The sequence below is a fragment of the Caenorhabditis briggsae genome (assembly GCF_000004555.2).
Source record: "Caenorhabditis briggsae complete genome, chrV, whole genome shotgun sequence".
Taxonomy (NCBI): Eukaryota; Metazoa; Nematoda; class Chromadorea; order Rhabditida; family Rhabditidae; genus Caenorhabditis; species Caenorhabditis briggsae.
The window spans coordinates 14,592,023-14,606,132 of record NC_013488.2 but is presented as its reverse complement, the minus strand read 5'-3'; the positions used below and the strand labels follow the sequence as shown (position 1 = coordinate 14,606,132).

Genomic DNA, 14,110 nt, shown 5'->3' with positions numbered 1-14,110 from the left:
AGTAGGGGGAGACGGAGAATGACCCTTGATGGCCATGTGTGTATGTGTATTTGTATGTTCGAAGGGGAGACATATTGCATCTCTTCTTCTTCTTCTTCTACCACTCGCCACCCCGATTAGACCACCCTTCCAAGAGAAAGAGAGAAACCACAGCCGGTGTTCGTCGTTCTCGCTTATTTATTCTTCTGCCATTTCATTGCGTCTTGATTCTTTGAATGCTAAGTGTGTGTCGACAATCTTTACGAGAGAGAGCGACTAGCCTAGTATCAAAACCTTCTTCCTATATACTCTTCTTCTGCTGATCTTCCGAAGGTGCAGCTGGGAAGTTGGAAGTCCAAACCTACAGTACCCAGCTGTTCTTTTTCTTCTTTTTAAACCTCAACATCATTAAACAGGTATTACAACTTCTCTGACTTATTCCAAGCTATTTATCTCATCAGTTGTTCTAATCGTTTCACTTGATTCTGCCAATCTCGCGCGAAAAGTTTACAAGTTCCGACAGGTTAGTCGCGAGTGAAGGTCTTTTCATTCATTTTATTCCTCTTCGTTTTTTTCCCGCTACACATGACAATTTTTCTTCTACATAAACTTTCTTTTGAAATCGACAAGATCCCATGATCTATTGAGATTCGCAATTTTCGTTTATTTTGGTGTTTTTCCTTCTGTTGCTGTTTTAGTAGGAAGACGTGTTGAAATCTGATGCATCACATCTACATCAGACGTTGTCGAAGGTCTCCAACTTTAAGTACAGTACTCCTCCCTCAGGTAAAACTCCCTTGTAAAAGCCTTAAGGATTTAAGAAAGGCCACATTGAGTTCATACAACTACAAATTGTGCTAGTATTCTGTGAGTCTGCTGATCTTATCAAGTTACTTCAAGTAGTAGGGTTTTGTAGATCTTGATAGTGGTAATCGAGTGTCTCAATCTTCAAAAATTTTTTAAAAGTTTTTGTAGGCGCGAAAGTGAGAAAAGATTTTGTTACCGTAATAGAAGCCTTCCCTGTACTTGCTTTTTGAGCTCACATATCTTAATTTCTATAAGAGATATCAAAACTTTGTTAACTAATAAAATGTTGATAATAATTTAAACAGTATTTTATCAATTGGTACAGATATGTTTCACACAAATTGAGATAATTGAACTCAAAGTTGACGGTTTGGGTGGGCTTCAATTAAAGGGAATACGGGATTCTTAATGAAGCTTATCAACTGGTATCTAGAAAAATTCTAAAATCAGAATTTCCAAAATTTACAATCTACTTTTAACTTTCTAAAAGCTGAAATCTTAACTCATAAACTTTGAAAATAATTTCAAAATTTTAGGTTCTGATTTTTAAAATTTTCGGATTGTTCCATTCAGAGCTTCCAGATCCTTGCTTCTCTAGAATCTGATCTTCATCGAATACTTCTGAACCTTCCTGAAATCCCGAACCTAAGACTTCCAACTCTGTATTGTGCTCCAAAAAAGATCCCAACTCATGACCAACTCATTTCCTGGCCACTTTCAAAACCAGTACTCTCCTCCCGATTTCTTTTTCAAAAAAAGTGGCAAAAAGTTGCGAGTAGTTGAAAACAAACACAAACACCACCAGTCGTCTTCTTTCGGAGCTCACACAGTCTTCATTTTTCACGTTCCATTTTTTCTCCTCCCGATAGACCTGGTTGGTAGGGGTAATACACACCACCCGGTTAGTTCATTGTTTGTTCTCTCCCTTCTGTGCTCATTTTCTGCTCTCGCGTGTGTTTATAAATGTGTGTATGCTTCGCCGGTTGCCTTTTGACAAAATAATCAGTTGGGAAAGTATGTAGCACCTGCATCAACTCTGACACTCCGAATCGCCTTGTTCTTGTCGCCCTAATTTGTTTTTTTTACTTTGGATCGCCCGTTTTGTTCCTTTCTCTCTATGCCATAACTACAGATAACCTCACAACATATAACTTGCCCAATTCAATGGGTGTTAGTTTTGAATTGGTTGGTGGAATGACAAAAAAAAGAAGTAGAAGACGATGTGAGGCAAATGAGGTACCGACGAAGTGTCGCGCGAGCGCCCTCCAGTAGAAAAGAACAAAAAATGGAATGGGAATGGAGGAATAGTGTGTGAGACGAAGAGACGCAGAGATGAGACTTTTTCCGCGCCGTTTTGTATTGCATTTATAATCGAAACTCTGTCTCCATATATATATGTCCCTTCCTACAACCAACTACTCCAACCATTTCAAAACTAATCTTATTTTATGATTTGCTCTACAAAATGGATCAGACTAAATGCTGAAATGGTCATAATCCTAGTAGAGAATCCTAGTAGAAGCCTGAGTCTGAGGCTGTCTAGAATTCATTCCATTCAGGCAAAGTGCAACCGCTGCAAGTTTCGAAACTTGGAATTGGTTTAGAATATTGCGAAAGATGATTTCCTAATTTTTTTCCGATTCTAAGGTTTTCAGTTTATGTGGTCCCATAGACTAGACTAAAACAGGGTTTCAGAACAAGTCTAGATTTTTTATTTCTGGAGATTTGAAAGAATCCAATAATAGAAATAGCAGACTTTGAGAACCTTGTTTCTTAGGATATTCGCAGATGACGTTGTTAAAGTAAAGTGATCCCTAATTTTTCAATCCTATTCCTTTCAGTCTATTCTGTTATAGACCATAGAAAATCTAGATAGTATGGTGCATTCTAACAATATGGAACCTTCGTGTAGGTTCCAAAGATCCTTCAGCTTGAATCAGTGATTGCCTTGATAACTCTTGGTCCCCGATATTGCACAATCCGGTATAAATATCTGTTCATCTAGATCAGATTTAATGAATCCCTAGCTTCCCTATCATATATTTCCTACAGTACCATCAATTCCTACTCCTTTAAACTCAAGTCTCAATTTAAAGGTCGAAGATCCGATTTCTAGGAACTTTTTAAAGGTCGCCCCCAAAAAGAAATCTGACCCATCATAAATTCAAATTCTTCTCACAATCCTTCTTCCTCCCAACCCACACTTTGTTTACTTCTTATTTTACCCATCCCTCCGTTCTCATGTTCTTTCTTTTTCTTCTTCTTCATTTTTGCATAATACTATCTTTCTTCTGAATAAGATTTTCTCAGAGCCCAGAAACATTATGACCTTTTTTACAGTGACGCAACGGGCATGCCATCATCATTTGAATGGGGAGGAAGCGGTAGTGGACAGGCATTCTCATCGGACACACAAAATGACACACTATCCGCGACCCATTCACTTATTCTTCTTCACACACAGACCCTTCTTCTGCCCAGATCACCCTCTATTGCGCGAGGAGGCAAGGCGCGGACATAGAGGAAAAAGAGAAATGGATTGAGAGAGAGTGAGCGCTCAAATGTTTATTGGTACAATCGGCAGTGTCACCTACACATACAAATCGTCGACAGCAAAAGAGCTTTCGGTTTTGTCGTCTCCTTCTTATTAGAATCAGTAAAGTATTTGAAACACTGGTTTTGAATTCGCTAGGTAGAATAGGAACTAGGTGAAAGGAACTGGGTTACGGTAGTTTCCAAAATTCGGAGCTCAGACTTTCAGACTCTAGGATTCAAGATCTGGGAGCTAAAATCTTAAAATTTAGGATCTAATCTTTTTCTCGGAGCCAAGATCTAGTAGCTGAGAGCAGCGTTCTGGAGATCCGGAAATCTTGATGGACTCCAGAATTTTGAGCCTTTAATCTTAAGGTTCTAACAGTTAGCTTGTTAAGCTTTAGCTAGCTAGCCTTAGCTTTAGCTAGCTAGCCTTAGCATTTGAATGCTTCGTAATTTCTCTTCGTTCCTCCATTTTTGAATACTGTAGCCTCTCACCAGTGAAAAGCTCTGAAATTTGCTTAATACTAGACCTTTCTCCTCCATTTCAGCTTTCTCAAAAAGTCTTCCAATTAGACGCTCATGTTTTTTTTTCTTATTTCGAAAAACTTGATATCCCCACGTCTTCTGAAGCGCATTCAAATGCTCATTTCAGAGAAAAACTCCCCATACAATTATGTTATTTCTCTTCTTCTTCTTTCTGCTGCATTTCGAAAGTTGTTGACTAAACCCTAAATTCAAAAACATAAAAAAAAACCTTGAATCTCCCAATATGAATCTCTAAAGGACACACTACACTTTCCTTCTGCCATTTCCTCTTTTTTCTCGAAACAACTAGCCAGATGTCAGAAGATTAACTACCCACCCAGACAAATCCAAAACAAGGCTGACCCTTCCATACTCTTCACGGCTTTTTGCCTCTTTCTGATCTCAATAAATTGTCGGGGCTGACCTTCTCCTCTTGGCAACTGCCTGTTTTTCGCGCACCGCGGACCTCAATAGACATAATCTTGCTCTTCTCCACCAGATGTTCCTCTCGTCGGTTTTTATTTTCTTCCCTCATATCCTTCTTCTTCTCGCTGCTTCCTATTCCAATTCAATACTGATTCACATTCTCTTCTTCTTCCTCTTTTTAGTTTAAAAAGGAACGATCGTTCCTTCTTCTCTTCTCCTTTTCCCAATAAGCTTGGATAGTCGCGCAGAGATAGACCAACCGGGGTGGGGGAAAAAAGCGAGAAGAAGAACTTGACCTTTTTGCAAATCGGTGGTTGCGTCGCCCGTCTGTTTCCTCTTCTCTGCGGTTTGGTTGGCCACACCAATAACATAACACAAACCGATCATTCATCACTCGCAAATCACTTTTTTTTCGTTCGCTTTTTGTCTGGCCTGAGAACCTTCCTTGATAAGGGATAGGACATTTCTTTCCGTCTTCCTACTGTAGGTCGGCTGGTCGTTTAAGGAGTGCCTTGAAGAAACTTGAGGCGACCTACCGTAACCTTGATGAGGTCTTTATGAAGTTTGTGTCTCATTGTCAAAAGCTTTTTTCAAAATCTCCTACGATTTATCTAGACATCTACCGTAAACACTCTATTAGAAGGCCACCCAACCAGCAAAGTTTGAGCTCATATATCTCGGTTCCTGTAGAAGATATCAAAGGTGTTCAACAAACAAAAGTTTTACCATAATATCACCAATATTTTGTTAGTTGACTACTTTTTGATATCTTCTACAGTAACCGAAATATATGGGCTCAAAGCTGGCGGTTTGCGTCCCCGCAATTCCTACAGTATGGTTCAAAACTGGAGTCTTATCTAGCTACCCTAGTCTACTTTATCTCCTTCCTCGATTCTTTTGCACTACGGCTGCTATTACTTTTTGTATTATTAACACATACATACAGGCATGTGTAGTATACCACCTTTTATGTGTAAATATGTCAGGCATTGCATTTTCACACAATGTTTGTATGTGTGTTCCTTGCCTCTTCTTCTAAATCAGACTCGAAGATGAGTAAAAACCTTAAATGAAACTGGAACATTCGTTCATTTTTGTTCTCTCTTTCTTCTCGTCCGATTCTCCTTTTTTTGAAAAAAAAAAGTGTCAGCTGAGAGGGAAAAAGAACAGATAACTAGGCATGTGTTGTCGGCATAGTTATTTGTCAGTTGCATCTTTTTGGTAGTTAGTGGTGTCCAGTCAACCCTCCTCCCTCATGTTATCATACGGGAGAAGAATAAATGTTTGAATGTATGTTTAATATGTGTTTGAGGAGAAAATTGGTGGTGGAGGGCAGTGAAAATATATAGGCATACTTTTTTTTGTTGATAAGACGTCACAAATTCTCTTGGATGCAATAGATTTTGTTAACTGTATTCTTCCTTGGAAGAGAGATTCTATTGTATTTAGGAATAGGACTTTCAAGAAACTAGTTTCGTCTAAAATTCTAGAATTCAGAACGCTTGGTTGCTAAGGTGATTATCTTCTCACCTAGCTACGTTTGCGTCTTCTGAGTGGACTTTAAATCTAGATTCCCAGGTTCTTAGGATTGGGCCTAGGACCAAAACTGATGCAGTCCTTTAAAGCCTAGCTCTCATTGTCATGTTGTTTTCAATCCAAACTATCTCCATAGCAACAAAGTAACCACCCGAAACGGCTCATTATGCTAAACGGTGGACCCCTATTGTTGGTGAGAACCTTGTGTACACCTTGAGTAAGATTGCTTTGCACCAGATGTGACAGGTCAAAATCTGGTGCGTGTGTGCAACAGAAGACGGCACTCCATCTGACCCTAAACGATATCACGTCACTCCTCTAAACACAGAGGTCACATCTCTATTGTTACTACACGAACACCTACCTCCTCCGTCGGCCCTTCCGAGCTCATAGGTCCGGTCATTAGATAATCCCTCTTCTCCTCCTCCCGCATCCTCATCTTTCATATACTTCTTAAGTAGATGAAAGGGTCAACCTGTTTCTTTTTTTTTCGTACTGTTTGTTGTACACTTCTCTAGACATTTAAAGAAACGCTGCTGAACCATTTTCTAGAATTATAGATGAGGTCATTGATAAGGGACGAGATGGTGGCGGGGGAAAAAAAGAGTTTCCGACAACTATTAGTACTGTTTGTTGACACTTTTCGTTGTGATCATCATGCGCCTATTTGTGATAGTGAGCGAGCGAGAGGTTTTTGATTTTCCGACAAATTTCCATCCCACCAAACACTTGTATAACAACCAAATTGATACAAATCGGAACGACCACCAGTACTGAGTCAGTTAGTCATCTTCTCGTTTTGCCATGACGAATAACCTTGAAAACAATTCTCAAAACAAAAACGTTCACTCTTCTTCTTCATTTTCTGCTTCTGATTCCCACTTTCTCAACCCAGTTCGTCGGTTGTTCCCACGTAACATACTCTCTCCAGGTGTGTATGTCCTTCGGAAATGGTGTAAGTTGCCCTTCGAATCTATTAAACCGTCTTCTTTTTATTCATCTCATTTCCACTACTAACACACACCGCCAAAATGACGACTCATCGACACATTTCGCATATTTCCATCCCGCGTGGGGTGGCGGTGGCGCCCCTCCGAGTAATACCATAAAACTTTTGTGTGTCCGGTGTGCGCTGAGCGCGTCCTCTTCCATCGTTATAGCGGAAAAAAAGGTTGCTATTACTGAAAAGAACCAAGGCGAGAAAGCATGTCTAGATTCTCGACCGATTCATTCCTTCATTGCCTCTCTTCTTCGATTGCATAATAATGCATTCATCAAATCAAACACATATTGTGTGAGAAGCATCCTTCTTTTCCTTTTCTACAAATGTTCCTTCTTCATCTTCTCCATATATGGTATTTGTCCCGATACGGCTTCTCCATTTTTTTCTCTCGATTCTTCTATTGTTACAGTGTAATCTACAATAACCCATTTCTCTAGAACTAGTTGACTCTCGGCTGTACAACAAGGTGCAAATAATTGTTCTTCTCCTTCTCCTCTTTTGTAAACCGTTCGTCAGCCTTTTCAACATGTATCACTAGTTTTTGCAATGTGTGCATTCTTTGGAACAAAAACGTTTGATAACACACAGCCTAACACAACATTTGGGAGGGAGTGTTTGTTTGGCGACACATGGGGAGAGGTGTCCTATTCGATCACTATCTCGTTTGAACTGTCAATTAATGGTTCTCAATGCTAATTCGTCTTCTTTTTAGGCAGAAGATACCGTGAAACCTCGGCCCCCACACTGTCAAGTTTGGGCTCAATTATCTCAGTTTTTATGCGAGATATCAAAAAAGAGTCCACTGACAAAATGTGCATCATAATGTCACCAACATTTTGTTAGTTGACACATTTTGGATAAATTCCACAGGAAATGAGATAATTGAGCTCAAGCTTGAGAGTATGTGGGCCCTTCTATTAGAGGTTTCACGGTAGCTGTGCTCTATATTTTTATGTTCTAGGTAGTTCTTGAATCTTTCATGCTTTTAAAACCCATAAAGCTAATTGCTAGAATCAAATTTGAGGTTTGGATTTTTTAAATTCAGTCAGAAATCCTAGAATTTATGATTTATTGGATCGGAAAAGTTCCTAAGCCATCTCAACTCTACGTAATCAATTATTCATGTTCGTTTCAACTCCAAACTTCCCTATCAATCTCCTTATCACCTATTCAATCACCATCAACACCAAATGGTTGTCTCTCTTCGCTGCTTTCCCATTGCTAAATATCTTTCATTCTTCTTTTTTGCTGCTTTTTCTTCTTATCACCACCTCCTCTCCGACTTCTTCCCGCACCCTTATCAGCTAGTCGGATCTTTTGCGCGACAGCGTAACACCGACAATAAATGAACAACAAAAAAAACTACTGGGGGCCTCTCTTTTGCGACGAACGAAACGAACAAAAGTGCGCCCTCTGGCGCCGCGGCGCGCGCGCAATCGTTTTTCGTTTTCTTCAGCGGAGGCGCGACACCGTTTCTCCGTTTCTATACTTGTCTCTTGAAGATGAACGGTTGTATTGGTAGAGGAATAAGGAAGAAGAAGAAGAATTAGAAGGAGTGTTGCCTGCCGGCTTTTGCGCGAGCGACAAGCGATGCGTTTCGTTTTCATCCCGACCTAACACTAACCGCCACACACATACACTTATACACACTGTCAGGCATCTTTGAGAGACATGCCCTGATGCTGCTGCTGTTGGTGCGGTGGTGGGTGCGCGCAATCGGACAGATAGAGACAGACGTTTTATTATTATAATGCTACGCAGATGAATACGTCTTTATCCGCCCTCCCACCTCTCCTCCTCCTACTTTCATTCCGAAGTCCACACTACCTCATTTCCTTTTTTTGAGATTCGGCCCGACGGCTGAAGGACAAGAGTGGTGTGTATATATACAGGCTTTTGATTTCAAGGATTACCATGAAGTGGTGATCCTAGAAGGATCTAGAACTTTATTCTTTCACCTTTCGATCCTACCGTAACCCAGAAAACTAAGGTTCTGGAACCCTTAAGGAGGGCTTTGATTTTCAATTCTACCGTAACCATAGGATCTTGAGAAGGTTGGGAAGCCTAAATTTCGTTTTAGTTTTTCAGTTGCTCGACGGAGCACAAATCAATGTCATGTCCTAATTTAGGCTTAGTGTAGCTAGATGAGTTTCTTAGTTTTATAAACGAAATCTAGACTTCAAAAGTCTGATATGGTCTGTCTAGTCAACCTTCTCGTATGAGTTCAAGTTTTCGGAGCTCTCAAAAAACTGCGACTCCAGATTCTAAAACTTTAGTTGTTGACCTCTAGAAATCCTTATCTAACCTAGCTGGAAATCATCGAATCAACATCGGCACTGCGCGAGCAACGATCCTTGTGTTATTAGATCCTATCTCATAACTCTCAATTACCCCCTTCTGTTGACCTCTCCCCCCTCATACACACATAAAATTTACAACCGACACGCACTCCCCTTGTTCCCACAAATTACATCCCATTTCTAGGCGAACGATCCCATGGCAACAGTAGGAAGAAGAGCCCACCCAGTTATTTAGTTCAATGATGACCCGACCTCTCTCACCATTCCTTCTCTCTATTGCCCCCATGTACACAAAAGGGCACCACCCCATCAGAAGGAGAAGGAGGAGTACCCCAAAAACACCACCACCTGCCATCTGTACACCCATTCCCTTTTTGCCTCCTCCCCCTCTTATTTCTTTCCTCCCGGTTCCTTTCTCTCTCAACAAGATAACCTTCAAAATGACTCTGCTACAACACAGATACATTACTTTCTACTAGTTGTAGTAGCCTCCTCTACAGATTCTCGAAACCATTCGCCTCATTCATTTTGCCTCGTTTTTTGGCTTCAGAAGAAGCGAAGTCGATGGTGACAAGCAAGGAGAAAGCAATTATACGTATTGAAAAAGAGAGAAAGAAACCGGCCGACACCTATTCCTCTACTCAAAGCCCATTACTTCTTATTCAGTCATTTCATAGAAAGTGAACACTGACGAACACGTTTTAAATATCTGATTCGAGATCAACTTATTCTTCCTTTTTTGGTATTTCTTGATTTTTCTTTGATCACTGTTTTCTTGTGTACTCTCGAGAAGAAGCCGTTCCACTTCGATTTCTACCTCTTCTTTTCTTTTTTTTCACTTTTTTGCAACAAGTGTAATTCTCTTTCCTATTTTCTCACATTTTGTCTTCAATGGTTATCAATCAGCCTCGCTCTCTTCTCACACCAAATAACCTGTCTTTTTGGTCTTTTCTCGGGAGAAGCTTCTTCTTCTTTCTCCTGCCATTCCCTCTCTCTCTCTTATTTTTTACAGTCTTATTTTCTATTCCCAAAAACATACATACATATATGTATTAATTCTATGTCTTTCTAAATCTTCCTCCGTCCGACGCTTTCACCTTTTTTTTCCTTTTTCTTATTCTTCTTTTCCTATTCCCTTTCACCTCTTTTAATCTTACAGATTCATAAAATGAAATCCGCGCCTTACACCACCACTTCTACATCATCGCATCATTCATGGATGCCGATTTCTCTTCGAGAGCCACCAGCCAAATTCCAGAAAATCAGCACCACTGCCTCGGCTCCAATCCATCAGAGCACTTCGTCACTCAAAATGGTATGTGTCCTATATTTTCCAATGTTTTCTCCGTAATAAGAACAATCCGGGTGGAAGAAAGACAACAATAGCCCATTAATCGTTTATGCGCGATGAGGGTAGTCGTCGGGTACAACAAGTGTGACCCGTGAAAAGTCCTTGACAAGAACATCTGTCCCTTTTAAAGAAGAAGAAGAATCTAACCTCATCTTTATTTCAGAAGACAACGATCACAAAGACCAGAAAGCGAGTCTCGCCAAATCAGACAGAACTCCCACCACTTCCGGCCATCTCCACTTTCTTCGATTCTGGATCCTCGTCACACAGCTCCAGCTCCAACTCTTCTCTCGGATCGTACTGTCAATTCTCCCCTGACGGAAACTACACCATCTACCATCTCCCAATGAACTATATTCCATATGTGCCGGAGACAACCACTGCCTCGACTTCCACGAGTGCCATGGCCAGTCCGATCATCCATTGCCCACCTATGTCAGCGGATGAGCACAAGCCAGTCAACCAGCCGCTCTTCATCCAGACCGCCGATCCCTACGACTACTCGGCTCCAGACCTTACCGGTGGATACCCCAGCAGTGCCACCATCAATGCCAGCCAGCTTCTTCTCCGTCCGGTCCCAAATGGACGTATTTAGTTGCCCCCAAAACTTATTCCACCTGTTTCGTGAACCCTGTTATTTTTTAATACCGTTTTGTGACCCGCCACCCACCTTCATTCTTGCTTTACTTTTTTACCTCTTTTCTAACCATCTTTCCTCTTTTTCTTCCATTTCTCGTTCTACTTTATTTCGGGTCCACCAAACGACCTCACATTGACATTTCGAGTTTTTTCCACTTCTACCGCTTTTCCTATCTTCCTTCTCAACGTACCATAGATCTACGCGGGCCAACAACACAACTCCCTCCCCAATCCTTGCTCTTTTCTTTACCGCAATTCTTGCTTTATGTGCCCATGTATTTTTCCCACCCCATACAAACTCTACAATTTTCTACGGTCTTGGTGTACAATTCCTATTCTTCATCCCCCAAAGCTTCTCACTCATCGTTCTCTCACACGGATTCCTCATTCCCCCCAAAACATTGTATTTTTCTCTCATGCGCTGGCTGTTTTAATTTCTTTTTTGACCATAATAAAACGAGTGTTATTGTGTGATAGTTGAGCAAACATTCAGAAAAAAAGAAACGAAAGAATGATAAGATAACAGAGGAAACTAACCGACAATATGCTGACCAGGTGGAGATATTCGGGTGATTGTTACACTTCGAACATTCGCATCTTCGTCAACGTAGATTCGGCTGTCTGGAATATCATGTACATTTTGAGAGCAAATTTTTAGGTGGTTTATCAGTAAATGTGAGAAAGTGAAACCACATTTTTTGTCTGGAAATTCTTTTCCAGAAGCTGATACGGAAAGACCTGTAATAGAAGGGCCCCCACAATGCCAAGTTTGAAGAACCGAGAAAAATAGGCTCAAAGTTAGGGGACTTTTGTATCACAGGGTATTCATTTTCAGTCCATTTCAAATGTCAATTTTCCACTTTTTTGCATACTGTCTTATATTTGCTCTGGTGGAAATCGTTATTCACCTTTTCAGGTTTCGAAAAAATCAGTCAAAAAGTTTCTTGGTCATTTGTGGCAATATTTATTTCGGTTAACTGCATCTGGATTCAGATGCTCCTATTGTACGAGGATCTTATACTTCAGTTAATATGAACAAACTTTATAATAATTTGAGGCTTCAAAGCTTCTCTGATTCTCCAAGCCGCGATACTCGGATTACTGTAGAACTCATAGTTTTCCGAGATCTTCAATTTTCGATACACCTATCGCATTTTTCCCCTAGTAACCCTTTTCGAAAATACCATTAGGTCAGCTCTTCTTGGGAAAATGTTCGAACTATAAAATATCGACTACCGTAACCCTTTCGCTTAATTAGCTTATGTAGTGTTCTGTTCTAGAATCAATCATAAGCGCAATTTTCTCATCAACAAGTTCATTTCTGTTTGTTTCTGACCGTAATCTATTCGAATACTTCCGATCATAATGATACATACACGTACAGTAGTACAAACAAAGGATAGCTTTCTCTCTTGTTTCCCAATTCATCTCCCCCCCCCCCCCCCCCCCCCCCATTAATCACTCTCTTTCACTTTTCCGATTGGGTAACAAGAAGGCGAAAATAAACAGAAAAAGAAAAAGAAAAAGAAGAAGAACATACAAGTGTGTGGGGTGTTTGAGACGAACAGATGATTAGCGACACGTGTGAAATCGGGTGCCTCAGTGTCTGATGAGGAGACGACGGCCGATTGGGACGGTTTGCAGTATTTGATGATTAGACGGAGAGTAAGAAACGAGAGAAATGAGATCACGATAACAGGTGTCGCAACAGTAAATACGTCCATTCTGAAATATGAATCAAAGATGTTGGAAAATTTATTAATTTGCAATTCATACAGTAATATTTAAAAATCATGAACATCAATTGTTAAGATAGGGAAACTCCGAGAGAATCGTAGAATGAAAACTTCACAGTATACCGGAAAAACGCTAATAGAATGCCACCCAAACCGTAAACTTCGAGCTCATATATCCCATTTTTTATAAAAGATATCAAAAAGTGATAAAATAAGACAATGCTAATCATAATATCAAAAGGTTTTGTCAGTTAACCACTTATATTTTTCGCAGAAACCGAGATAAATTGGTCCAAAATTGAAAGGTATTTACGGTACACAGTATCGGACAAGAATATATTATAACTTTATGTCCTGAAAAAACAATATAATTTTTGTAATTGACATAGTTATCTCCAAAGTCTTGAATTAGAATAGTAATACAGGGAGCTGCAAAAGTTCTGCAACCAAAATTTGACTCAAGCTGACGCAGTTTTTGTGCGTTGATTTTATGTTCATGTTTTTCCCAGTTTCTTCATCAGTAAATGTGCAAAGTTTCATGTTTCTACCTCAATTTTTACGAAAATAGCGCTACTTTTTGTAAGCCCCCTTTGATGTTTTTCCTGAGCTTCTGGCACGCGCTTGACCACCGCGTTCATTGATGGGACACTGTTCAGCTTAGAGGCAAAACTCAAATTTGAAAATTTCCGTGTTTTACCACAATGATCTAGGCTATCTAACAGTAATAGTCTGTTGATTCTTTGGGCAGCCAATCCTCAGCAAACCATGAGTTTTGAAGGAATCACTTCAAATGGGGGAAAAATGGCTGTTTTGGTGGAGCCAGGTGTACAAGTGTAACAAGGATATTACTTTTAGTGAAAATTATACTGCCTCACTATTAGTTTTGTCACAAATCTCTTAAATAAAGTCCCGTTAAAATTTGAGGCTGATTCGACTAATTTCCGAGAAGTTATGACTTTTGGTTGCAAAACTTTTGCAGCACCCTGTAAGTTTTGTTGGAGATTCGCACGAAAGTTGTCAATTACAAAATAGTAGATGTAATTTTTGAAGAACATTTTCGAATTTTTCGAAAAATTTACAAAATCGAGACCACTCTCTGAGAACGTCAAAGTTGACTATCTTAAACTGAAAGTGACAAAATGTGACTTTTTTTGACAAAACCTTGAATACGGAACAATAGATTCAATACAGTAATTATCGCTGCGTTCGTAGCGCTAGAATCTAAACTCTCAAGAAAACTGAAAAAAAAAAACAATTAAAAACGAGGCAAATC

At 40.0% G+C, this 14,110-nt stretch overlaps 2 protein-coding genes across 2 annotated transcripts; one reads left to right on the top strand and one right to left on the bottom strand.

Annotated features, from left to right (window-relative positions):
* Window positions 1–10,279: 10,279 nt before the first annotated feature.
* CBG04595 lies at window positions 10,280–11,057 on the top strand (the record flags this gene model as incomplete). Its single annotated transcript, XM_002637763.1, has 2 exons — window positions 10,280–10,426; window positions 10,626–11,057. 2 exons carry the CDS (start codon window positions 10,280–10,282, stop codon window positions 11,055–11,057), a joined length of 579 nt encoding a protein of 192 aa, XP_002637809.1.
* A 576-nt stretch (window positions 11,058–11,633) lies between these two features.
* Window positions 11,634–12,825, bottom strand: CBG04594 (the record flags this gene model as incomplete). The annotated part of the gene is made up of 2 exons (XM_002637762.1): window positions 11,634–11,722; window positions 12,642–12,825. 2 exons carry the CDS (start codon window positions 12,823–12,825, stop codon window positions 11,634–11,636), a joined length of 273 nt encoding a protein of 90 aa, XP_002637808.1.
* Between the last annotated feature and the right edge of the window lie 1,285 nt (window positions 12,826–14,110).